At 42.8% G+C, this 26,930-nt stretch overlaps 2 protein-coding genes across 5 annotated transcripts in view; one reads left to right on the top strand and one right to left on the bottom strand.

Annotated features, from left to right (window-relative positions):
* Positions 1-8,645, top strand: part of TMOD1 (tropomodulin 1) — a 91,488-nt gene extending 82,843 nt beyond the window's left edge. The window contains exon 10 of the mRNA XM_017527855.2: positions 7,031-8,645. Within this exon, the coding sequence (XP_017383344.1) occupies positions 7,031-7,095 (65 nt within the window). The 3' untranslated portion in view covers positions 7,096-8,645. The remainder of the gene's footprint in view (positions 1-7,030) is intronic.
* TSTD2 (thiosulfate sulfurtransferase like domain containing 2) overlaps positions 7,482-26,930 on the bottom strand; it is a 23,638-nt gene continuing 4,189 nt past the window's right edge. For 3 of the 4 annotated variants that reach the window (XM_017527850.2, XM_017527853.2, XM_017527852.2), the window contains 9 exons: positions 24,713-24,927; positions 22,996-23,312; positions 20,123-20,243; positions 16,808-16,933; positions 15,554-15,659; positions 13,240-13,358; positions 12,583-12,741; positions 11,821-11,959; positions 7,487-10,154 (listed from right to left, as the gene is read on the bottom strand). In XM_017527850.2, coding sequence (XP_017383339.1) covers positions 9,856-10,154; positions 11,821-11,959; positions 12,583-12,741; positions 13,240-13,358; positions 15,554-15,659; positions 16,808-16,933; positions 20,123-20,243; positions 22,996-23,312; positions 24,713-24,877 — 1,551 coding nt within the window. In that variant the 5' untranslated portion in view covers positions 24,878-24,927 and the 3' untranslated portion in view covers positions 7,487-9,855. Of the gene's footprint in view, positions 10,155-11,820; positions 11,960-12,582; positions 12,742-13,239; positions 13,359-15,553; positions 15,660-16,807; positions 16,934-20,122; positions 20,244-22,995; positions 23,313-24,712; positions 24,928-26,930 lie in introns of all 4 variants that reach the window. The other variant, XM_017527851.2, reaches the window with a different exon arrangement.

Here is a 26,930-nt window from a genome sequence, read left to right as displayed (position 1 = left end):
TCCACAGACATGTACCAAAGTTCTGTAGGTTCCTGCTTGTAAGGATGTCACAGCCCAGGGGCTATTCATTCATTGCTTACTTCAAATGCCACTACTTTCTGAGCCTCAGGTTTGGAAAAGCCCATTATTTAAAATGTGCACAAAGTCTTGGTTTATCGGAAGTATCCTTACTTGAAATAAAATGAGAACGAACATACATAACTAAGAATCATAATTATTATATCATATCACAGATGTCATAGCTAAACTGAATTGTTGGAGACGGCCAGCAATGAAACCTCTGTTGGCTCAGCTGTGACCTGGCTGCAGTACCAGCACTGAGAAGCTCTGAGTTTCTATTCTTTATGCAATAATCTCACATTTTTTCCCTCACAGTTAGGTTTCTTGTGTGCCCCTTCATGCCTATCTCTGGGCTAATCCAGTTTCTGTCCTCTGCCACGACAGTCTGGAGGTCTTGTTTCTGGGGTTAGAGGCTCTAGATGAGCAGAGGTCACAGGTGCTGCAGGGGGATACCAGAATCATCTAGGAGTTGGACAAAATGGCCTTTGAAAACTCTCCCAGTCCTGTGAATCTGAGAGTCCAAAATTCAGGCCTGACTCCCATTGCCAAGAACTTTCAGAGGCCATTGTAAGAATGTAAAATGCTAGACCAGAAGGACTTAGAGCTTATCCCTCCAACTCCCTTAGAAAGAAACTGGAGCCTGGGGTACAGCTAGAGGGGGCTAGGCAGCTGCTCAGTCAGGCCACACCAGTTGTCAGAGACAGCAAGCATTTTCTGGGCAACTTTTGTGTGTGTAAGACTGTGCTAGGTGATATCAGAGGTAGCAGACAGGCTACCTCTGACTCAAGAAGCTTTACAACATTTTAGGGGGAAAAAAAGACTCAAAGGCATGCCTAAAAATTCAAGAATGCCTACACATTCTATCTAAACAAAGTGAGGAAATGATTTATAGAGACAAAGGCCAGTTAGGCAAAGCATCCTGGTTGGGGAGGGGCTTTAGCCAGCCTTGAAAGGAAGAGATAGGTTGATGGAGGAGGTCAGGAGGCATTCCTCTGGGGGTTCTAGAAGTATTAGGAAGGGATGCTGGGGGTACAAAGGAGAGACAGAAGGATCTAAAAGGATTGGAGGAACTGTTATAAGGAAATAGACCTCAAAGGAAAAATAGGAGTTCACAAAGAAGGAAGGGAAAGACATTCCAAGCAGAGGAAACAGCATGAGCAAAGGCAGGACAGTTGAAAGCATATGGGATGTTCACAAGGAATGGGGCTGCGGAGGTGTTTGGGCGGCTGCAGCCCAAGGCCTTTAATGTCAAGCTCAGGAGCCTGGCAGTGGAAGCAGGTGGGAAACAGGAACCGTGACAGTTTCCTGGACGGTGATGCCAGGTGATAAAAATGGGCCTCTGGGCTACCCCAGGGAACTGTGGGCAACTGCTCCCTTGGGGTTTCCTACAGAAGGAATTAGAGATGAATCATCTCAGTGATTACAGGGAACAGAGTTCTACTTGGTGATGTAGGATCTCTGGCTTTAAAATGAAATTTGCGGCCATCTGCTAATTTTTGTAAGAGAAATGTTTGTTTATGGTAGTGCATCAGGTTCCTCCTAACTTTACAACAGATCATTGCATCCTGTGTTAATGCCACAATGAAGCAGACAGGCTTCGTGTTTTCCAGCTGAATATTTGTATCATAAAAGCCCCCTGCCAGCTCCTCTTCCTCAGGACTGAGGCTGTTCGCAGGCCTGCCAGCAGGGAGCACAGATTGGGAAGGGAGCAGGCCTCTCAGGCCTCCTGCTCACTTTGACCTGCCTCTGCTGGCCCTTGGCCCATGGCTGGGGCCTCTGCAGTACTTGGGCTCCTCCTTGGGGGACGTTCAGTCCCCAAGGCTATGGTGACAGCAACTGGCTCTGCAGACAGGCAGTATGCCTGGGATGCATCCTGACCACTTCTGGATATTTACCCAAAATATTTAAAATTGTGTGTCTTTGGTTCTCCCCACCCTGTGCACCAAGCTCTACAGAGTGTTCTGTGAATGTGAGGTGCCAGGGAGGGGCCATGCTGTGGATCCCATCTGCGTTTTCCCACAGCAATACCTCAGATGACTGTCATCTCCACACTATTTATAGCAAAGAGCCAGGCCAAGCATGGCATTCAGGTCCTCCAAATCTGCCACTGCAGCTCTCTCCACTTAGCAAAATCTGAATTGCAGTCTCTGAGGTAAGACAGTTGTATGGGTTGGGGTATCATGTGAAGGGAGAATAACGTGTTTAAAAGCAGAAAACTTCCCTTCTTGGGAAAGTCACCATTTTACAGTATTCTTAGGGAAGACTTTTGCAGCAAGCAACCCAGACACAGCACATGGCGAAGCAATTTCTAAAACACTGTATTGCCAGTTGACAATTTGTAACTGTATACATTTACCTGATACAAAGTGCTGTTATGATTTAAGTGAATTAGCATATCATCACCTCAAATACTTTTTTGTGGTAAGAACGTTTATTTTTAGCAGTTTTGAAATGTATAATATACTATTATTAGCTATATTCACCATGCTGTGTAATATATCTTTAAAAAAACAACTTGTCTTGTCCAACTGAGATTTTTGTAGCCTGTGGCCATTATCATCTCCCTATTCCTCCACCTCCAGCTTCCGTAATGATGATTTGACTCCCTGCTCCTATGAGTTCGATTGTTTTAGATTCCACATATAATTTATCTTTCTGTGCCTGGCTTATTTCACTTAGTATAATGTTCTCCCATTCCATTCATGTGGCTGCAAATGAACAAATTTCATTTTTTTAAATGACAACTGAATAGTATTCCATTGTGCATACACCCCACAGTTTCTTTATCCATTCTTGGTGATAGACACTTAGGTTGATTTCATATTTTGGCTATTGTGAATGATGCTGCATTGAACATGGAGTGAAGCATCTTTTCAGTTGATTTTAAATATTTTAGATAAATATCCAGAAGTGGGATTGCTGGATCCCAAATCAGTTTCATCATAGTCCCCCAAACCTATCTCAGAAAAGGAAGGCAGACACGGTGGCTCACTCCTGTAATCCTAGCACTTTGGGAGGCTGAGGTGGGTGGATCACCTGAGGTCAGGAGTTCGAGATCAGCTTGGCCAACATAGTGATACCCCATCTCTACTAAAAATACAAACAAATTTGCTGGGTGTGGTGGCGAGTGCCTGTAATCCCAGCTATTCAGGAGGCTGAGGTAGGAGAATTGCTTGAACCTGGGAGGCGGAGGTTGCAGTGAGCCAAGACGACGCCACTGCACTCCAGCCTGGGTGATAAGAACAAAACTCTGTCTAAAAAAAGAAAAAAGAAAAGAAAAGAAAAGGCTACTCCTTTTCTCACAGCCACCCAAGCCAGAAATCTGAGCCTGTTCCTAGATGCTGCTCCCACCCCAGCCAGCCAGTCACCTCCCTGCCAATCCCAGTGTCCTGCCGCATGTTGAGCCCTTGTCACTCTCATCTCCTCCAACGTCCTCAGGCCCCCAGCTCCTCCAGGGCAGGCACCCCAGCACTCATCCCAAGTCTCCTTCCAAAGCTTGCCTCATCACTCCTCCACTTAGAACCCTGACCAGACTCCCGTTGCTCTCAGTTAGGCCCCTTGACGTGACTACCAAGTCTCTTAATAATATCTGACTCTTACATGGCACTTACTGTGTGTCAGAGACTGTTCTGAACACTTTGGCTCATGAGCTCATGTAGTCCTCCCCACGACCAGGTGAGACAGGGGCCATTATTATCCACACTTTACAGAAGGAAACAGAAGTCTGGAGAAGTAGGTAACTAAAGTTACCCACAGTCCGTGGGCGGGACCGGGATTTGAACTGACAATCTGGCCCCAGTGCCTATGCACTCTACATTGGGAGATGGTCCCATCAGGAGGTCATCTCTTGACATCCCCAAGAAGCCATCCTTTCGCCATGTTAGTACCATTCCAGGTACCTTAAGTGCCCCCAAGTGACCAAGGAAAAAGCTTACCCTTAGAGGGTGGTTACTCCCAGTGCCCCCACCTTCCCATTCTCTACCTTTTCCGTTTAAAATCCCATCCTCTTCCTTTTTCTTGTTTAAGACCTGTTACCTGCCATCCTGGGAAGATCTGAGCACTTCATTCTTTATGCCTCTTATACCTCAGAGATCTGCCAGGCATCTCTAATATTTCATATTTATCAAACAGTAGTTCTCAAACATTGCATGTCTTGGTCCCTGTTATGCTGTGTCTTTAGTTCTGATTCTTGTGCTTGGCACACAGCACTCAGTACATGCTGCTGAATATTTAAATGAATAGGAAGTGCTTTCCAAAAACATGATGGAAATGTTCAAATTTGGCAAGAAGTGGCAGAGGAGTTCAAGCAGCAGATGGTGGTTGGTCCAGACGACTGGAGAGCCCTTCTGGCTTTCACAATAAAAGGAGTCTCTGGCTCTTGCGATAAGCAGTGAGGAGTTTTTTAAAGAAAGTAAAGAGCAGACAGAATTGAAGGAGGATATTGGGAGACCCAGCTTTTACTCTCAGTTTTGTGACTTATTCATAACTTGGCAAGTTATGGAAGTAATGGAAAAAGGCAAGAACGACATTCTGAAATGATCAGAATGTTCAACTTCTTGGGGGTAAAGGTGGGGGGACAAAAACCAAAACCCAAAGAGGACAAGAGGTTTGCCCAATGTGCCCACAGAGTTTAATGAACCAGACTTCTCAGCACCTCCATGGTAGCTGTGCAGGCATGCCCAGCAGGGCCATCCTCATTGCCTCATTGGAGCCCCTCCCTCGTCAGTTAGAACCAACTGGGCTCCTGTTGCTCTCAGTTAGCCCCTTGACGTGACTCCCAAGTCTGTTAATAATAGCTGACTCTTACAAGGCACTTACTGTGTGTCAGAGCCTGTTCTGAACACTTCCCATCTCACCAGCTCATGCAGTCCGTCTTCTCTAGACCTTCCTGTAAAGTGTGGATGATACTAGCAACCAGGCATCTCACCTGCTTTGGGGAGGACTACATGAGCTGGTGAGATGGGAAGTGTGCAGAACAGTCTCTGACACACAGTAAGTGCCATGTAAGAGTCAGCTATTATTAAGAGACTTGGGAGTCACGTCAAGGGGCTGAGAGCAATGCGAGCCCAGTCAGGGTTCTAACTGGAGGAGTGATGAGGCAAGCTTCAGGAGGACTTGGCAAGTAATGGAAAAAGAACCACGCCCCCCGCCCCCCCCACCCCCCCACCAAGTCATGGGGTATTTTTGTTTCCTCAACCATGGGCCAGGAACTTGGATTTCAGTCCTGGCTCTGCTGCCAGCTCTCAGGGACCAGGGCTCCTTTCTTCTGCAGGAAGGAGCTAATCCTCCCTGTGAGAATCAGCTGAGATATGGATATGGAAACCCTACCCAAGACAAGGCTCAACTCTATTGAGGGAGGCACTGAACTGAGGCTCAAGATGAGTCAAAAGCTTTGGTTCTAGCTGGGCACGGTGGCTCATACTTGTAACTCCCGCACTTTGGGAGGCTGAGGCAGGGGGATCCCTTAGGTCAGGAGTTCGAGACCAGCCTCACCAACATGGTGAAACTCCTGTTTCTACTAAAAACACAAAAATTAGCAGGGTGTGGTGGCGGGTGCCTGTAATCCCAGTCACTCAGGAGGCTGAGGCAGGAGAACTGCTTGAACCTGGGAGGCAAGGTTGCAGTGAGCCCAACCTGGGCGACAGAGTAAAACTCCATCTAAAAAAAAAAAAAAAAAAAAGCCTTGGTTCTGTCTGGTACTAGCTTTATTGCTTTAAGCAAGAAATATACCATCTCTGCCATACTTTCCTCATCCATAAAATGGGAATGGCAACACAAACATTCCAGCAGCATTGAAGGGCTCCAGTGAGGCAATGAGGATGGCCCTGCTGGGCATACCTGCACAGCTACCATGGAGATGCTGAAAAGTCTGGTTCATTAAACTCTGTGGTCACATTGGGCAAACCTCTTGTGCTCTTTGGGTTTGAGTTTTGTCCCTTCACATCCACCCCCAATAAGTTGGACAATCTAATCATCTCAGGAACTGGGCTGGCCTCATCTCCCTTATGAGTCTGCTGTATATGCCCAGTGTCATGCACCAGCTGATTCGGTTTTTGTTGCAGCTCATATTCATCGATCTGGTGGCTGCAGGTCTACTGCCTCAGCTCGGGAACCTGAAGAAATCTAAGTATAGACAGATTTTTTTTTTTTTCCCTCCGCAATAGCTTCCTGTCTCTGCAACACCAGCAGGCCTCTCGACTGCCACCTACTGGCTCTACAGACTTCTTTGACCTTTCTCTTGTGGCTGATGGAACTTGCTGCTTGGTCTTCATCTGCAGACACTACAATTAATTTCAAAACACACTCCCTTGTTACGACAACAGACCCCCTCCTGCCCCTCCCCGCATCCTCATCATCCTCTAAGCTAACGTCTCCAGCCTGCAACCTCCTGGCTAGTGCTTTCCTCTTTATGGCATTTAACTACTTTTGACTTGAAAGTGTTGAGCTTAACTGTCTTGTTCCCAGGGGAAAAGATGGCCAGGTTAAACATAAGGGGATACAGATACCGTAGGGTAATTTTGCCGGTGGAAACTCTCGTTTACATAGGCAGGAGGTAGGTCAGACGCTCCCAGACACAGCTGGGGGAAATGTTTCCACCTAGTTAAGACCCTAATCTCATTAAGACGACTGACCAAACTTTTAACTCTCATCTGAACTGGAGTAAAAAGGTCTTCAGCTGGGGCTTCTGTAGGCAAAGAAAACAGCTGAGCTATAAAGTGGGCCTGTGCAATCAGCCATTTAGCAGGAATCTATGGATGAATCTCCACTACCACAGACCCTCATCAATGAACACTGACAAGCCGGAGGGCTGTCGTACAACTCACACATACCGTTCTTTCAAAACAACAGACTTCAGACTCTGCTAACAACCCAATTAGGGCCAAGCTTCACAGTGCTTTCTCAGAGTAACAGCGGTGGTCCCTGGTCTACTGAGACAAGTGCCTTATATCTCATCTCCATTCCTTTCCAGTGAGGAAGAGGAGGCTTGCGGACCTGACTGGGCCCATCATTCCCAAGTGTCGGAGTGGTGTCTAGTGTGCGGTGGTGGAGACCATGCCTTTGAACTGGACATGTTCTACTGATGACCTGTGCTCTGCAGGGGAAACCGGAAGGCAAAACGCCAGCAGCACGAAACCCTTTTGTGGTTCAGTTCTTTATGCACTAAGGTTTTAGGTTGACTAGTGGTTGTAGTTGAAAATTTTATAAAATATCGTTAATGTGAAGTTTTTCTTTAGTCTCAGAAGTTCAGTCTGGTTATTATTTAAAGAATAGAAGCCCCCAAACCAGCAGATCTTACTGAAGATGATGATGTTACAGTAGCAGCGACTTAGCCCCAGGAGCCCAATTTCAGTGGCCTTGCTGTGTGGTGTTTCAAGTACATTTAAAATGTGTAACACGTAAATGGCATACTCTTCCATATGCTTTAGAAGTATTATGAAACACTTTATTACAAATTTGTCTTAGCTATTAGCAAACAAAACAGATTATCATTCTTTATTAACCCTCCTTAGAATTATAAAAACCTCAAGATTAAAGTTACCAAATTGATTAATGGATCAAGACACAATTTTCCCCTCAGGACAGATACACAGACTGAAGCCACAGAACTCTGCCAGGAATCAAAGAACCTGAGATTCCTTTTGCTGGATATGAGGAAATGATAGGGAAAAAAACCAATGGCGAAATTTCAAGTTTCAAAAATGAACCTTTCATTACCAAGCCCAGGCAACAAACGTGTCCCTGAGTGTTCTTTAAGAACATTTGGGATTTATGTACAATTTAATACTGGAGTTGGAAGTTTTTCCTTATTGAATGCCAACCTTATGATGGATGTAAAAATCTATGGCCAAATACTTGAAAACACCTTTCTATATTGCACAGTGGGCAAATGGCTTATGTCAGGTAAGACACTAGAAGGATAAATTTCCAGTCCAACATGGCCATGGTATTTAGTAATGGTCCAGCTTAGCGACTTTGGCTGCCGATCTCATCACTTATTAGACAAATCACTGCTGATCTTATGCCTGTGTATTAAGCCTCTGCAGGACAATGGTGAAGAAAACCTAGATATCAGAGAATTAGGAAATCCTGGCCAAACCACCCCAAGATGATTATACTGAAATGTATTTATTAGTATTCTGCCAGATCCCTTTGTAACATCATGTGCATCTCTTGGGATCCAGCAAAAGTGTTAAGCCACAATGCCCTTGTGCCTTTTAATATACCACAGTGCCAGTTAAACTAGTATTTTTGTTGTTGGTTGCTTTTGGGAGTTATTTTCATTAGTGATTTCAGCAAATCTCATGATAAAGGACAAGGCCAAGAAGTGCAAGCACTGAGCAGAGAGGCTGGTGATGAAAAGGCAAAGGCCTGCGCGCTGAACCACAAGGCAGTGGGCAGTACAGGTTAGCTGGAGGTGGGGCCAGGGCCTCAGCACTATGGAAGTGTCCACTGAGGCTGCACATGGCCCGGGAGTGGGTTGCAGGGACAACCATTCCCACTTGGCTTCTCCTTAAAACACAATTGCAGCTGCATTATGCATCGCTGAAAACTGCAATATAATATTAAATCTGTTGGTCTATGTATGGCTGTGTATGTGTTTCTTGGGCCCTGTGTGACAGGAACGTGTACCTAGCACACTGGCCAGAAGACTGGGCAGCCACCATGGCAGTGCTGGATGACCTCACTAAGAATGTGTCATATATTCCAGGTGCTGATCTACAAACTGTGGCTCAAATGTCATCGAGCTTATATGAAGCTCCCAAAGAGAACATTTAAAAGCTAACAGAGTGAGTGCTGGGGAAAGCAGAGCTATTAGAGGAAATGTCTCACAGAAACCAAACCAAAAAAAAAAAAATGAAGAAGGCAACATCTTTAAGGCCACCTCTATCTCTATCAGATAAGCTGTTGGTCTACACCATGGGCTGGCAAACTTTTCTGTAAAAGGCCAGACAGTAAACATTTCAGATTTCACAGGCCACATAGTCTCTGTTGCAACCACTCAATTCTGCCGTAGATCATACATAAAGGAATGAGTGTGGCTGTGCCAATAAACTGTACAGTTGACCCCTGAACAATATGGGTTTGAACTGCATGGCTGAACTTATATAGATTTTTTTCAACCATGCAGGTTGAAAATACAGTACTGATGGGATGCGAAATCTGCATACATGGAGGACTGATTTATCAGATACACGGGTTCTGCAGGACCCACTGTGGAACTTGAGTATGCAAGAGTTTTGGCATACTCGGGTGTTCTTGTAACATCCTCCATGTATACAAAAGAATGGTTATATCTACAAAAGCAGGAGGTGAGCCCAATGCCACAGCCTGCAGATGTCCTCAGGCTATCAGAGGAGAAACTGGTTAAGGGAAGATGGCAGATTACCTAAGTGGCTTGTTTTAGGAGGCCACTCCCAGGGCCACAGCTTTCACGTCTGCCACCGGGGTAGAAGGTCTGCTGACAAGGGCAATGACTAACAGCTCCGCTGCATGGCAGAGAAAGGGCATGCTGTGGCCACCAGGCACAGGCTGTATCCCTCAGCAGCGTTGGGATCCCACGCAGCTCACCTTTTTTCTGTGCTTTAGCATCATCCATATCAGAATGTCTCAGGTAAGTGGTAGAAAATGTGATTCCTTCTCCCCTCCCACCGTGAAGTGCAGAGAGCTGCCATGGTGACAGTGGCCAGCACTGAAGTTCCTGATTTCTATTTCTGCAGCCTTGCTATTCTTTCTGTATATGGTCACCCCAAACCTACTTCTATCAAGGGCCTGGGAAAATGCCACAGGTGCTGCTCACACAAGCCGTGGCCCATCCTCAGCAGCATCAGGCCCTGGCTCTGGGCTCACAGGCTGTTGCACATGCTGCGAGAGTTCCATAGGTATACGTGGCCGTCGGGCTGTGCACTCGCATTCCTCTTTGAAGCTGTCTTGCGTAGGGCCTGAAGCCTTCCTGCTCCCTTTGTTTTGACATGTGACACAACAGGCTGTGAATCCTTGTCCTTGACAGGCAGGGCAGGTCAAAATGAGCTGGCGGCACTGGGGAGTAGAGCAGAGTTTATACTGGTCCCACCGGGCTCCACAGTATGAACATTCTGGGGAAGAAGGAAAGCCCTCATTATAAACACATGCATTCACTCACATGTAGACAGGCATTCCTCCCCTTAGCTGACCAGAAGCTAAGATATCCGGGGAAGGTTTCCAAATAGGTTTTTGCTTCTGTCTTCTAGCAACAACAACCAACCACCACCCAAACCACCCGGCTTATTCTTTGGGAGATTACTTCGGGGAACTGTCTGCTTCCAGTATTTCCTTTTTTTTTCTTTTTCCCATTAGAGAACAGGTGGTGACTAGATGGTAATCAAAGTTTCTCTCTCTCACCAGCTATTCCAAAGCTGGCCAACCACCTCCCAAACCCCCTTGTTAAGTGATCTTTTCCCCTTTGATCATTCTCTTTTCCTGTGGGGACAACACACCTAAATTCAGGCGATAACCCACCTACAATGAACATCTGCAGTCCACACCCCTCTCCCCCAGGACTGCATCTCTCCTGCAGTTGTTAGGACACTTGACCATCTGCTTCCTAAAATTCACACCATCTTCTTCTCCACCTGTTTTTCCCTGATGACCTCCTGTTACCATTGATAACATCATTCTTCCTCATGTTTCCTTATCTTGCTTATCTAAGCTACCTTTGAGCCTTTTCTTTCTCCTTCACACTCACATGCAGGTACCCATCGAGTCCAGCCAATATAACCCCTGTAAAATCAAATCTACTCTTTCTACTTGTTTAGAATTTATACCCCATCTAGCTCCAAAACAGATCTGAAGTAGTGATCAGTAAGAGACTACAAAACCACTAAAGTGAAAATAAATGCTTAGCTAATTTAAAAATTTTTTTGTAGACATGGGGTCTCACTATGTTGCCCAGGCTTGTCTCAAACTCCAGGGCTCAAGTGATCCTCCCACCTTAGCTTCCCAAAGTGCTGGGATTACAGTCATGAGCTTCTCTGCCTGACCTAGAAAAATATTTTTAAATGCATAAAATATGTAAGTTTCCAAAGGAAACCAATTATATACAAATACAAAATATCAAAAAGTATTTTTCAAAATCTGTGATATATATATATATATAGTAAGATGTGTCATTAACACATTACGTATCAATTCTTAGTGGTGGGTCTAATAAACTATTTCCATTTTGAAGCAGTGATATAAATACTATTTTGAGATATCTGAGGCAACTGTAACATGAAAGTATTGTGAATCCTACTGAAGACAAAGTCACAGGTAGGTTAATACAACTGGTTTTGTTGCCTACATTCATAACTGAAGGAAATGCTTCATTTTAGCGAGGAGTTATTGAAAACAAAGATAGAATTATTTTCCCATCCAAATTCGCAGAATCCTTAAAATCTATATACCAATTCCAGGTTAAGAGCCCTGAATTAGCCCAGTAGTCCAGCTTTTGGCAGGCAGGCAGACAGGCAGGCAGGCAGGGCAGGTGAGATGATCCCCACGTTAAAGAGCTTGTCCAGCTAGCAATGGTGAGGCCAGGATCCCAACACAGGCCTCCTGACTCCTGGGCTAGGGTTCTCTCTGCTCCACTGCTGGGAAAATGGTGGCACAATGTACTTACTTTCCCAGCTTATTCAGTGCTCAGTAATGAGCACTGGCCTGTCTTCCCTGTGTCATTTTTCTAGAATGGTGACTGGTAATATGCTTCATTTCAGTTTGGGCTCTGAGCTTGCGCTGACCTACCTGACACCACATCACTGTTGTAGGACAGAGCATAGCGTTCATCAAAAACAAACAACTTCCCTTTGTAAAAGCCATCTGGAAACTCTTCCAGGTACTTGTGGATGCCACCCTTGAGTTGGAACACCTCCTTGCACACTCCCTAGGTGTGGAGAAACAACAGGAAATCTGAAGAGCCAAGCAGAGACCTGTTAAGATGCTCCACGGAGAAGTGGAGCATGGCGAGGAGTGTTGACGTGGAGGACTCATGGCAGCTGCTATCAGTCAGGGGCTACTGGCTCCCCCTGCAGGACACTGAGGAATTGCTGACCAAGGGGTTAAGTAAGGCACCAGCTGGACAGATCTTGCCTCCTAGGGGGATGGGTGATGACAGCAGGCAGGGCTTTCACCCTTTAGATCCTGGGAAGCCCAACTATTTCTGCTGCCCCCTAAATATAGGAAGACACCTGTTGGGACATGTAATGTTACTGAATTTGCTCTTCTCAGGATCAAGCAAAAGGATTAGGAAATGGGAGATGTTAACTAATCTCTCCCTTTTACATTTGATGAGTCTCTAAGACTGTTAAGTGTTTTTCACGTCTTGAGATTAAAGACCCTCAGATTTTGTACTTATAAAATCCATGCTGGAGCCATAGAAGGGATGAATGCATGCTTTGGCTGCCTGGGGTGGGGAGGTACTGGGGGCAGTGGACAGCTCCACACAGGCTGCTGATGGAGCCGCCTCCTTCACCACCATGCCCACAGTGGCCTGGGGTGGTGGCTCACCTTGGCTTTGAGGTAGGCTGAACCCCGCTCACAGCGGATGCCCCCGGTGCAGTACATCAGCACCCTCTTCTCTCTGAAAAGTTCTAGATTTTTGTCAACGTAGCTAGGGAAGTAACTGAATTTCCTGATGTCCGGTGCTAAGCAGCCTTGAAATCGTCCCTGTAACACAGGAACAGCAAAAGGAAAATTATCAGAAAAACATGCTTGGTAGGAGCAAGGTTCTTTTTGTGCCCAACAAACCCCACTTTGGCAAAGAAGCGCCTGCTAGTTGCTAATCTCATCCCCACTCTTGACCTTTCAATTTCAAGATCTGAATTTCAAACCAAGGCTGGTGAGCTATGGGTCACCTTCCCAGGGTCCTCAGGGGAACTGGAGAGGCTGCCCAAAGGCAACTTTGCAAGATCCTAGATCCATGTCAAAGGCAGGCTCATGGTCAAAAAGTATATTATGTGCCAAGATGTCTTTAATTCATATTTTCTTAGACTCTCTCATCAGATTCTGAGTTTAAGGGCTTGCATTTCTCTGAAGCTACTAGTACTCGGAGGAGATCCATGTGGCCACAGGTAGGCACACACAAGGTCCCCTTGGGAAATATATCACACTGTGGGAATGGTGAGATGTACCAATTCAGAGATCTTAATTCTGGCTCTTACTTACTATTTTGCTTTCATAGAAGTTTCTGCAATCAAGAAGGATAGTATCACTTTGTTCTTGATTTGCCTGAGATAAAAACTTTGCTACTTCTTTATGAAATTCACCTGGGGATAAATGGACTCCTAAAACCAAACCAAAAAATTATGTTAAAGACAAAACAAAAAACCCAAAACCCAATCACAACTGGCCCAGCCTCACTTACATGTTGCTTAGTTTCTTTCCACCCAAACCTCTTCATGATTACAGCTGTCTGAAAAGAACACTATTTGATGATCATGATGAAATAATTTAGTAATTCCAGGTATCCTCAATCGCCATCCTCCTAAAATGAGGGCTAAGGAGACTTGGTAGTTTAGAAATGACTAGGCAAAGAAGGGTGCATCCTCATACTTGGCCTAACCCTAGTGATAAAAACCAGGTAACTGAGATCTAAATTGCCATGTGAATTTGCTGGTCCATTGTATGGTCACTAGTAGGTCAGGAAACGGCTGCCGTTCTATTGTCACTGTGCATGGAGGAGCTGGGCATATATGTGGCTCACTATAGGCTGTGTAAACTGTTCTATATCAAGGTCAAACCCACATTGAAGGCTAAGAACCCTGACACAGGCAGGTGTAAGCATAAAGTTATGGAAAAATGTTGGAATATATACATTTTTAATGCAAAAGGGCAAGAAGAATGTCTCTAAGTGTGTGTACATGAGTAAAAGAAAAGGGCAAGAGGAGGAGACACAGAAATGACATATGAGAAAGAAAGTAAAGGAGAGAAAAAGACAGGAAAGCCTGGGAGGTGGGGAGCTAGGGGAGGAATAGCAGGGGGTGGGAGGATTGGGGAGGGATAGCATTAGGGGAAATACCTTATGTAGATGATGGGGTGATGGATGCAGCAAACCACCACCATGGCTTGTGTATACCTATGTAACAAACCTACACGATCTGCACATGTACCCCAGAACTTAAAGTATAATAAATAAATTTTTAAAAAATACAAGGAGAAGCCTGGGCAACATAGCGAGACTATGTCTCTACAAAACAAATTTTAAAATTAGCTGGCCATGGTGGTGTGTGCCTACAATCTCAGCTACTTTGGAGGCTGAGGCAAGAGGATTCCTTGAGCCAAGGAGATCAAGGCTACAGTGAGCTATGATCACATCGCTGTACTCCAGCCTGGGCAATAGAGCAAGGCCCCGTCTCAAAAATATATATACAAAGGGACTAAAAAAAGAGAACCTCAGTCTGCTGGGGCTCTTTGCCTTGTAACTCTCTAGGATAGAAGTATTCCCCTATCTTTGGGAGTCCTGACATCCCAGTAGATTGCGAGAAACTTTTGGTGAATCTGCATTGTGAGGTAGCCATGCCTCATCATTGCCAGGGGCTCTGGTGACTCAGTTACCCACCACCCATGATAAAGCTTTACAGCACCAAAGGAGCTTCATTCCTCTTAGAGAGGAACCCCAACAACCAATGAAACTGCTCCACACCAAGGAGAGATGAGGGCCCAGAGCCAGGCCAAGGAATCTGGATTAGTACCTGACTTATGGTTATAGACTAACTAGATATTTGATAATATATTAAGGAATTAGTTAAAATGTTTTAAGATGTGATATAGTTTTACGTCTTTTTGAACAAATTTTTATCTTTTAGCGGTATCTACTAAAAATATTTACAAATGAAATGGGCTGACATTGGGATTCCTTTCAAAAAATAATCCAAGATGGGAGAAAGGATGGGGTATGGGTGAGAGCTGGCCATGAATCAGTTAACTGCTAAAGCTGCATGACAGGTACATAGAATTTCACTATACTATTTTTTCTACTTTTTTTAATGTTTAAAATTTTTCATAGTAAAAAGGACAATAAAACCCCCCAAAAACGTGCCAAACAAATGTCTTTCAACCATTTACCATGGAGAAGATGGGGAAAGAACATTCTAGAGCACAGTGAAAACTGCTTTAGTGTTGAAAGCCACTTGCTTCCTGTAGCAAAAGGCCTGCGTGCTCTATTCTGCTGATGAACTGTTTACAAGTAATAATTACACTCTTCCCAAACTGCTGTCTTTGGAAAGAGAAACAACTACTTGCTAAACCATCACCAAGAAGAAGAATAAGATATGTCACTCTAAGAGGTGAGTCTTCAATTACCACAGCACCACAGAGAAACAAGTCTAAGCACTGGATGCACCCAAGTGTTAGCCACCCCACAGCTGCTTTAGAGAGAATTCATGACTCCTGCTGATCACATTGCCCAGCTTTCTTATTTGTCTCTCTATTAAGCTTTGTCCCTGTGAATTAAAGCACAATCTTCTAAAAGCAAGCATACCAGGCTTCTTGTAGGAGATCTTATTGGGGCTGATGCCCATGGGCACAATTTCTTCAAATACACCAACACGCAATTCTGGAAAACAGTGAGCTCCTCCTTTGCTGGTCTAGCCAATGAAAAACAAAACAGAATACAGTCTTCCTGTCCCATCTCCAGGTATAAGAAAAGTGCCAATAGAAGAATAATGGTCTATTTTGTAATAACGATAGCTGAAGCCTTAAAAAACTTCTGGTTAGGGCCCAGAATATTCTAGATAATTCAACATTAATAAATACTTATTGCATACCTGCCATGTGAAGGAATGTTAAGGTGAAAAGGTGTTTCTTTAGGTATAATCATTTAATTATACAACAGAAACGCCGCCAAGCAATTCTCACGTGTGATTATGCCCAGCTTTCGTTCTTTTCCTATCACTGCCAGTATGAACATTAGCAAGGCACTTCCCATCACCTTATCACTTATTATGACTAAGTATAAAGTCACTCAAACAATGTAGCCCACCTGGGAGAGCAACAGCTTTATTCCCCCATGTGGTGTGAAGTGTTAATCATACTATTCCAGATTTACTAAAAACACTGTGATGTGCTGACCAGCCTGGTGGTCTCTCAAGTGAGCTAATCTGTCCAAGTCTATTAGAGTCCCAGATTGCATGAGCTATAACATCCTTATTTTATAAGAAGGGATACTGAGGTCTAGAGAGGGCATTAGCTGGTCCAAGATCACACGGTGACTCAATGGAAGAATGGGGACAAGCATGCTCCTTCTATTGCACTGTCTCGTAACCTAAAGGGAAAAGCATATTTAAAGGGGAAAGGGGACCAGTAATCTCACATCTGTAATCTCAGCACTATGGGAGATTGAGACAGGAGAATTGCTTGAACCCAAGAGTTCAAGACCAGCCTGAACAACATAGTGAGACCCCATCTCTACAAAAATTTAAAAATTAGCCAGACATGGTGGTGCCCGCCTATGGTCCTAGCTACATGGGAGGATCACCTGAGTCCAGGGAAGTCGAGGCTGCAGTGAGCTGTGATCACGCCACTGCACTCCAGCCTGGGTGACACAGTGAGACTCTGTCAAAAAACATAACAAAACAACCCCCCCCACCCAAATCCCAAAAAACACACAAAAAATAAAGGGGAAAGGGTATTTACTTGGCACTGCTTATTTCTCTACTTTGAACTCCTCTTCAATAACACGCACTGAGGCAGAAGCTGATGGCTCTAGATCCATTTTATTTTCATTTCCTCTTACCTTAAAATCGTCTTTACTCAGATCATCCTTAAACAATGGGAAGGAAAGCATGACTTCCACATAGAGTCTGGTAGCCAGTTTGCTTCCACCAACTGTCCCATTGATTCCTTCTGTAGCAATTCGAATCTGAGACAAGACGGTAAGAAAGAGAACACAGACTGTTCTTAGCTTAGTTATCTTTCTAAGGAAGAACAATAGACTCATTTGTGTCAATGAATTTAACAGGAAAAGCAGAGATGCAGCTGAGGACACCAAAGTGCTATTGACAAAGATATCTGTGTTTTTTTATTTTAAACTTTCAAGTTCAGGGGTACAAGTGCAGGTTTGCTCTGTAGGTAAAATTGTGTCATCGGGTTTTGTTGTGAAGATTATTTTCCTACCTGGGCATTAAGCTTAGTACCCCTTAGTTATGTTTCCTGATCCTCTCTCTCCTCCCATCCTCTACCCTCCAAAAGACCCCAGTGTTTGTTGTTCCCCTCTATGTGCCCATGTGTTCTCATCATTTAGCTCCCACTTATAAGTGAAAATATGCAGTATTTGGTTTTCTGTTCCTGCATTAATTTGCTAAGGGTAATGGCCTCCAGCTCCATCCATGTCTCTACAAAGGACATGATTTTGTTCTTTTTTATAGCTGTATAGTATTCCCACATTTTCTTTATCCAGTACATTTTCTTTATCCAGTTTATCACTGATGGGCATTTAGGTTGATTCCATGTCTTTGCTACTGCAAACAGTGCTTCAATGAACATATGTGCATATGTCTTTATAACAGAACGATTTATTTTATATTCTTTTGGTTACATACCCAGTAATGGGATTACTGGGTTGAATGGTATCTCCATCTTTAGGTCTTTGAGGAACCACCACATTGTCTTCCACAATGGTTGAGCTAATTTATACTCCTACTTACAGTATATAAGCATTTCATTTTCTCCATAACCTCACCAGCATCTGTTAGTGTTTGACTTTTTAATAATACCATTCTGACTGGTGTGAGATGGAAACCTGTTTGTTTTTTAAGACAGAGTCTTGGTCTGTTGCCCAGGCTGGAGTACAGTGGCACAGCTCACTGCAACCTCCACCTCCTGTGTTCAAGCGATTCTCCTAGCTCAGACTCCCAAGTAGCTGGGATTACAGGCATGCACCACCAAGCCCGGCTAATTTTTGTATTTTCAACAGAGACAGTTTCACCATGTTGGCCAGGCTGGTCTTGAACTCCTGGCCTCAAGTGATCTACCCACCTTGGTCTGCCAAAGTGCTGGGATTACAGGAATAAGCCATTGCACCCAGCTGGATATCTGTATTTTTCTAAAATGGCATAGCCTACAGTTAAGATGAACTATTTTGTTTCATGTGTGCTGAACAAGAGAATGTGAATAAAACTCCTGGAAAGCCCATTTCCTATGGAGCTACGATGGTCCAACAGCCAAAAAAGTGAATTCTGAGCTTAATCTAAATCCAGGTAGCATAACAGAGTCCTCTACAGAGGTCAGCAGATCTAGGATCAAGATTAAGCTCTGCCACTAACTTGCATTTAGCTGTGAGAAAGTTAATTGACTTCTCTGAACCCTTATTTCTTTATGTGGATAAATAGGGAACTAAAGAGCACCAGAAATGAAAAGAACTGCTGAGGAGATACTATCCAAATCCTAAAGCACAGAGCACATCTGAGAGCAGAGAGTATGTGTGAGCATGTATCTCTGCATGGTGTTTGGAGGACAGTCCACCACTGCAAACCCATCCACTAGAGTACAAGTTCTGCATAGGTATGTGTGTTTTGCTCACTAGTATATCCCCCAGAACAGTGCCTGCCACATAGTAGGCCCTCAGTACATATTTGCTGAATAAATGAATGTGCATCCATATCTGGGGCTCTTTGGTATCTCAAACCCTGATTCTCTTTGAAATGCTCCCCTGGTTAGGGGACATTAGAGCCTGGGGTAAGGCCCTGCCTTAAGGGACAATGCTCTGGGTGCCCTGCAGAGTTGGTTGTTTTGGTACTACAAAATCCTGTGGATGAGTTTAAAGATGGTTCTCCAAAGAAAAGTGCTAGCAAGCACAGCACATGTGGCATCATGGCACTTTCTGGAAAAGCAGATGATTTAATTCAAGGTCCTATATTGTTCTAGTCATGTAACACCAATATCTACCAGTACTTTATAATTCAAAAATGTTTAATGGCTGCCCTTTTCAGGGTCCAGAGAAGGCACTTGGGTTGATGCCTCACTTGATCAATTCTTTAGGTTATGGATATAAAACAAGATTCATGGCACAAGCCAATGACAACTCACTGGTAGTGGTATACAATTTAAAACTTTGAAAGTTAACATAAAAGACACAGACACACGGATGTGTGAAATGTAATCAGGAATATTTTAGAAAAATAAAACCAAAAAAATAAAAACCATCAATAACCCTACATGCCTAGACAATTTTACTAACATTTTGGTATACACAACCTTCCATCTCTATACACACACTTCTGGTTTTGGCATGAACATGCATCCATTCCTTCATTCTATATTCTCCAAATATCTTCTGAGGATCTGCTATATGCTAAGCTCTGTTCTAGTACTGAGAATATATCAGTTAATTAAGATCAAAGTTCCTGTCCTCATGAAGGTTATAAATGAAGATTATACTTTCAGGTAGTAATAAATTCTTTGAAAAGCAGAAAGGGATAGAATGTGATGAGGTCTGGAGAGGACTACTTCAGACTAGAACTCTAAGGAGACAGTATGTGAGCAGAGATCTGAAGTAGGGCATGTGCCATGTGAAAGTGCAGGGGATGAGCACTCTAGAGAGGAAGGAAACAGCAAATGTCAACACCCTGAGCTGGTAAATGACCCTGGCACGTTCTAGGAAAATTAAGAAGCAACTTGGAATCACACCCTCTATGTACTGTAAAATGTTTTTCCAGTTAATATATCATGAATATTTCCCTATATCAGGGAAGAGCAAATTATCCTTGTTTTCCATATAGTTTTAGTCAACCAGAGCCATACAATTCTTTCAAATATTATCTATAGTTACGCACATGGTATAACAATATTGAATAGTTTTTTTTGCAAAGCCTAAAACATCTACTATCTGGTTCTTCAAGAAAAAGTTTGCTGACTCCTGGTTTATGCCAGTAAATATTCTTAAAAAAATACCATGTTAATAGCTAATATTCTACTTAAATTCCCAAAAGAATTTCCCTAACTTCTAAACACTCAACAGTGATTCTTTTTTATAATGAGCACAGCATTTGTAATCCAAGGTCAGCAGGCAAGATGAACCGAGTGGAGGAGGGAGTGGCGGAGGAGGTGTTACCTTGCCCGTGAGGTGCAGGTGCTGACACAGAGCTGTCTGCCAGGCACAGATCCAGTGGGGATCCTCCAGGTCACGGTAGCAGTAATAAAGGAGCACCTCCCCTTCTTCACTGCCCTGGCCACTATAAAATGCAAAGAGCATTTGAGTCACTGGCATAAAGAAGTCACAATTCATAAAGCACACCCAGGCGGTCTGAGGGAAGGCTAAGATGAAGACACTCATGCCTGCCTTTGCTCTGATTATTGTTCTCCTGAAATGAAAAGCAATTTCCTTTTATATTTGCTGTACAGAAGACGGTATCTATACCGAACTTACTTTACAAAAAGTGAGTTTACTTGGATCCCTCATTTAATGGTCATATCCAAGAGACAGGTATTAGTAACTCCAATGCATAGAAAAGTTAGAAATTTGGTTGCATTCTGGCTTATCCTCTCACATAAGGAAGGATCTGTATGAATCATCATACAAAAAAGTTTCACTTCCATTTTTTCTTATATTTATTTAATTTTTAAATTTTTTTTTTATTTTTCCCCCTATGGTATTTCAGGATCACTTCCATTTTTTCTTATAACCCTCTTTCTATGATGCAGGTTATTATTATCATCCCCATTTTACAGCTGAATAAACTGAGGCCAATTCCTCCCAAATGAGATGGCCAGAAAGTGATAGCAAGGACCTGAACGCCAGTCTTCTGACATCAGAATCTATGCTCTTTCCCTACTGCACTGTGCTGTCTTATACTAACTAGCTGTGAAACCTGGACTTTTCATCACTTCTGGGCCTTAGTTTCCTCATCTGTAAAATCAGAGAATGGGGCCGGGCGCGGTGGCTCAAGCCTGTAATCCCAGCACTTTGGGAGGCCGAGGCGGGTGGATCACGAGGTCAAGAGATCGAGACCATCCTGGTCAACACGGTGAAACCCCGTCTCTACTAAAAATACAAAAAATTAGCTGGGCATGGTGGCGCGTGCCTGTAATCCCAGCTACTCAGGAGGCTGAGGCAGGAGAATTGCCTGAACCCAGGAGACGGAGGTCGCGGTGAGCCGAGATCGCGCCATTGCATTCCAGCCTGGGTAACAAGAGCGAAACTCCATCCCAAAAAAAAAAAAAAAATCAGAGAATGGAAATAAATTATATTTTCCAAAGTGTGTTATGAAGCTGCTCTATAAAGTCACGTTTGGAAACCCTGTAGACAGCATCTCCCTCCTTAAGAATCACGGCAAAAGCCTCTTATCTATTAAAGGCTCTGAGAAGTCTTGCAGTAACAACAGTTTGATTGAGTGCTTCCCAAATTTGTCTTTCATACCCTCTTTTTCAATATCTTGTTAGCAGCCTCTAAAACTAGTGTTCCATGGAACCTTAGGGAATGCTACTATACAGGACAATTAAAGTCCTCTCCAGCTCTGGAGTCTGAGTGTCTCATCAACAGCCTCATCATATTTCAGGGCCTAGTCTCCTCCATGAAACCTTCTTGCCTATTTCAGATCCTATTTTCCTTTCTCTAAGCTCCTTTAACAAATTAGTCTCTGTATCATACAATTCAACAGGTAATTATATAACCTGTTTTGTATCATCTGCTAATTTGTCTCATGTGTCTTTTTCTTTGTTTCTCTAACCAGTAAGTAAATTCCCTGAAGTGTGGGGCCATAATGAAATGGAATGGCCATATCTGTGTAGCACACTATAGTTCACAAGTGCTCCTTTTATCACCATCCTATGTAATCCATTCTGCAGTACTGGGAGGAAGGCAAGGCACGGATTGTTACTCCAATTTTAGAGGTGAGGAAATGAAGGTATGGAAAATTTTAGTGAATAGCTCAAGTGTGACTCCTACTTCAATTTCCTTTCTAACTTTATGCTTTCCGATAAGCAAAGGGAATGTGGCACTGAGTAGTAATGACAAAAATTTATCAAATTTGGACTACAGTTGACCCATGAGCAACATGGGTTTGAACTGTGCAAGTCCACTTATTTGCAGATCTTTTTCTGCCTCTAGCACTCATGAGGCAACAAGACAAAAATCTCTTCCTCCTCAGCCTACTCAATGTAAGGGTGACAAGGGTCAAGATCTTTATGATGAGCCACTTCCACTGAAAGAATAGTAAATATATATTATAATTTTCTTTTTCTTACCCCAGGTCCGGGGCTAGAGTGTAGTGATGTGACTCGGCTCACTGCAACCTCTGCCTCCCAGGTTCAAACGATTCTCCTGCCTCAGCCTCCTGAGTAGCTGGGATAACAGGCACCTGCCACTACACCCAGCTAATTTTTTAGAGACGGGGTTTTACCATGTTGGCCAGGCTGGTCTCGAACTCCTGACCTCGTGATTTGCCTGCCTTGGCCTCCCAAAGTGCTGGGATTACAGGCATGAGCCACCACACGTGGCCCATGTCTGGCTATTTTCACTCAGCCTAAGGATTTTCTCATTTACCTATATATGTTCTTGCATATTAGCAGTTTATGGCATTTTATTGTCATGCAGTATTCTTATGTGACTATACCAGTTTATGCATTCTCTTGTTGATGGATAATTATAGTTGTTTCCAGTTTTTTGTTACTATGAATGCAACTGCTATGAGCATTCTTGTACAAGGCTTTCTGTGGACATGTTTTTATTGCTGTTGGTATTATACCCAGGCATGGGCCACAGGGACAATGCATGTTTAAGAAGCTGCCAAACACTTTTCCAAAGTGGTTGTGCCATATTATGTTGCCTCCAGCAGTGACTGGGTGTTCCAGTTGCTCTACATTCTCATTCACATTTGACAGAGTTAGTCTTTCTCACTTTGGCCATTTTAATTGGTGAATTGTCGTATCCCATTGTGGTTGGAAAAATACTTTAAATCAAACCAAAATACAGAATGAAAATCTTACCTTATCAGCTCATCAGGGTTAAAGCAGGTTATATCAGGGAGCCAAGCAGACACTTCATGGCTATGTGGAAGGCATTCTTTTAGAGGGTTCTTTTCAACTGCAGACAAAAGACTCTTTGAGGTGCTCAATGTCACAGCCAGTTGCTTTAAAATCGAAGCTGTCTGGTGATAAACTTCATCAGCATGTTGTGTTGCCACATGTCTATGGATGCTGGTTTGGTCTCTGAATAGTTGCTGACAGCATTTCCACAATTTTTCTTTACATTCAAAACTCCTTTTTGTTGGAACTTCTTTGGTTTTGACAAAAAGAGCAAAGGCCTGTAATTAGATTACAAATACAAACACTGTTAAATAACCTTAAGTTTATGGCCAATAGAAGTCTCAGTGAGATTCCTTATATTATCTTTCCGCAGGGGTTTCCAGTTTTATGTCCCATTATGCTATACGATTCTCTGAGGAGTAACACTTCTCTTATTAGTAAGCTTTAGAAGACACTATTAGAGAAATTAAGACTAGGCTTTATATTAAGGAGGTTAAATAACTCTCAGCATCATAATTTTATTCTCAGGAATTAGTCACAGTGGAATATACATAATACAGTTTGGCCTAAAATATTACAAATAACACTATCAGTTATTTTCAAAAGGAAAATGGAAAGGAAATTATGGGGTATGCTTACCATGGAATATTAAGCAGCCAGTTTTAAGTTATATGGAAAAATATTTATGATATAATAATGTTAAGTGAAAAAAATTGGATAAAATTTGCTTATGCAATATAATCTCAACCACATTAAAAAGTACATTGAAAAAGACTGGGAAGAAATGTACCAAAATGTTTTCTTTCGTGGAAAATAATATTACTGTTTTTATAAAAATTACTTATGCTATTGTAAAACAAACAAACAGAAAATTCTCTTAACCAGTTAACAACTGATGAACATTTAGATTGTTTCTACTATTTCTAATTATAAGCAATACTGAATGAGCTTCCATGCATCTATCTTTCTATATCTTTAACCATCTATATAGAGTATCTAAAATAAAAATTGAGGGGTCAAAAAGCATGAAATTTTAATCTGTAATAGTGACTTCCCGGAAAAATGTATCAATTTATACTCTAACCAGAAAAGCATGTGGGTACCATTTTATCCACAGCCTTACTAAGTACTTTTTATCATCAATATTTTGATAATACTTTTTATCATCAATATTTTTAATGTTGGTCCAAATAAAAGGCAAAAGAAATGCTATTTTTTTAATGACTTTGTTTAGTAGTAATGTTGAATACTTTTTCCTATTTATTTTTTTTTTCTGGCTTGCCCGTTCACATCTGTTGACTATTTTTCCATTATAGCATTCATCTTTTTACTGATGTGTAAGTGTTTTTAGTGATCTTTTGTTGATCATAGTTACAAACTTTTTCTTCACTTGTCATTTGGTTTTCAACTTTGTTTATAGTGTTTTTTGACCTGGGAGGGGGGAATGAAATCTAACCCATCTGTCTAGGATCCACCCTCCTCAAGTACTCCACCATGACTATTCCAGGGCCACACCTTGCCTATGATTCCCTTTTGCCTGAGATGGAACTCACATCACTGGTTAATGTCCCTGACTAGATCTTACCTTGAGCTGGAGAGCAACCTTGATAAAGCTACTTCCAAATGTATCTGCATTAACCATACATACATAATCATGAAACATTCATAGGAATTCTACCTTTTTCTTTGCAAACGAGTATTTTTTCTTCATACTGCCATCTAACTCTGCTTTGAGGCTGCTGCTGGGATTAATAAGACTTGTATCTTTTAAATCCAGGTCAGAAAATCTTAAAATGCAGGTCTCCAGGTCATCTCCTTGGTCTGGTGAAGTGGAAGAAGGCATCTGGTTTGGTTGGAACAGTGAGGCAGAGATTCCTTTCAGTTAAATACCTCCTAGAATATAAATAAGAAAGAAACAGCCATGCTAGTCTTTGATTACTTCTTAAATATGAAGCTAATCAATCATGCAAATCAGCATGGGCAAAGTAGCCCAAGCTATCCATTCATTCACTTACTAAATCGATAGTATTTACTTAACAACGACTCTAAGTCAAGCACTATTCTATGCACTGGGTATACAGCAGTAATCAAAAGAGAAAAAGTTTCTGCCTGCTTAGAGTTTACATTCCAGTGGGGTGAAGTAAACATGTGGATAAACTGATTTTTTATTTTTAAAATCAGATGGTGAAAAGGTTATGAAGAATAATCAGCAGGGTAAGGAGGCAGTGATGGAGGAGCCCTTTGAACACAGAGAGTAGGAAAAGCCTTTCTGCGGTAATAGCATTCAGGCAGAGACCTGAATTAGGGAGTAAGCCAGGCAGACATTAGGGTAAATAATAACAGAAAAGCATCAGGTACAACCCAAATCAATCAAGCTGTGTGCCAGTACCTTCAGTTATAAACACTTTCTTCTTTTTGCCCCCTAATTTCAGAGCTGTGCAAATTTCCTTCTTTAGAAGAAATAATTACCAAGAGAGCCCCACTGTAATGAGCCAGAAGAAAGGTCAAAATCGCTACTGTGGCTAAATCTCATCAAAATGGACACACTACAACCATCATACTGCATTGGTTCTTTTGTAAAGCAAAGGTTACAGGCAACAAGCACTAAGAGGCACACTGAGAAAAAGCATGGGCTTTGGTTTGTGGTGCAGCAGTTTGCCAAGCATGTGAACATGGGCAAGCTACTTAAGGTTTCTGAGTTCTAAATCTCTCATGTGGAAATTGGGCATGGCAGTATCTACACTGCAGTACTGTACTGTGGACTGGAAAGAAATAATATATAGTGTCTGGCACATACTAGGGTTCAGTGAATGGTAATATTTTAATTTAATTTAATGCTGTACTTTAAATTTAACATTAAAAATTCTTTAAAGTTTAGCTGTGACAGATTATATTTTCTAAAAATGGCTCCAGCAGTATTTCTGATCCATTTCCCTAAGCCTAGGCGGATTTGTTAACTGCTCCCAAAAATAAAGTGTGATGGAAGCAATGCTGTATGACTGAGGTTGGGCCCTCAAAACGATACGCTAGCACTGGCTCTCATTCTGAGATGCTCACTCTGAGGGGACCAACCACTGTGCTGTGAGTAAGCCAATCCAACACATGCAAAGACCACACCCAGAAAACCAGGTGGAGGAGAACAGAGGCCTCTAGTTGATGGCCAGCATCAACCACCAGACCCCCGATTTCAGACTGGCCTCTGAGCTGAGAGCAGAGACAAGGTATCCCTTGTGCTCTATCCAGATTTCTGCCCCAAAGCATAACAAATGGTTATTTCATGTTACTAGTGAACTGGCAAAGTTAGTATCTTGAGGATAATATTGAAGGAGGCAATACTGAGGCGGACACTCTTGGTTCTGAAAATAGTAACATGCAGAGAGGTCCTAAGCTCCACAAGAGGGAGCAGAAAAAGTGCACCACTAAGAATGAGAAAAAGGAAGGTGTGAGACACTGGTGAAGAACTTTGCCGATTCACAACTCTGCCTATGGGGTACCTCAACCAGGTGAAGGCAAACGAGGAGCAGTTTATGAGTTGGGGAACACCCGCTGCTTAAAAACGCTGGATGGGATTGATGGAGACTAAACACACACAGACACACACACACGCACCACCAACTTTCTTATAAAGGACCTTTGTTTCTTGGATTCATAAACTAAGATGTCACTTGCACCACATAAAATGCATTTGAATCAGCTAAGTGGTGCTTTCATGGAACTCAAAATGAGGTTTGTTATAGGGGTAAGGCAAGGTAATACAGATTTATTAAACCCAAATTCTACTTGTATTTGAAAGTGAAAGAGATTGGGTGAAGAAATACTACCTTCTTCTTTTTTTTTTTTTTTTTTTTTTTTGAGACGGAGTTTAGCTCTTGTTACCCAGGCTGGCGTGCAATGGC

Source organism: Cebus imitator, unplaced genomic scaffold, assembly GCF_001604975.1.
Source record: "Cebus imitator isolate Cc_AM_T3 unplaced genomic scaffold, Cebus_imitator-1.0 Scaffold51, whole genome shotgun sequence".
Taxonomy (NCBI): Eukaryota; Metazoa; Chordata; class Mammalia; order Primates; family Cebidae; genus Cebus; species Cebus imitator.
The sequence above is the reverse complement of the archived record's forward strand: the minus strand, read 5'-3'. Positions and strand labels throughout refer to the sequence as shown.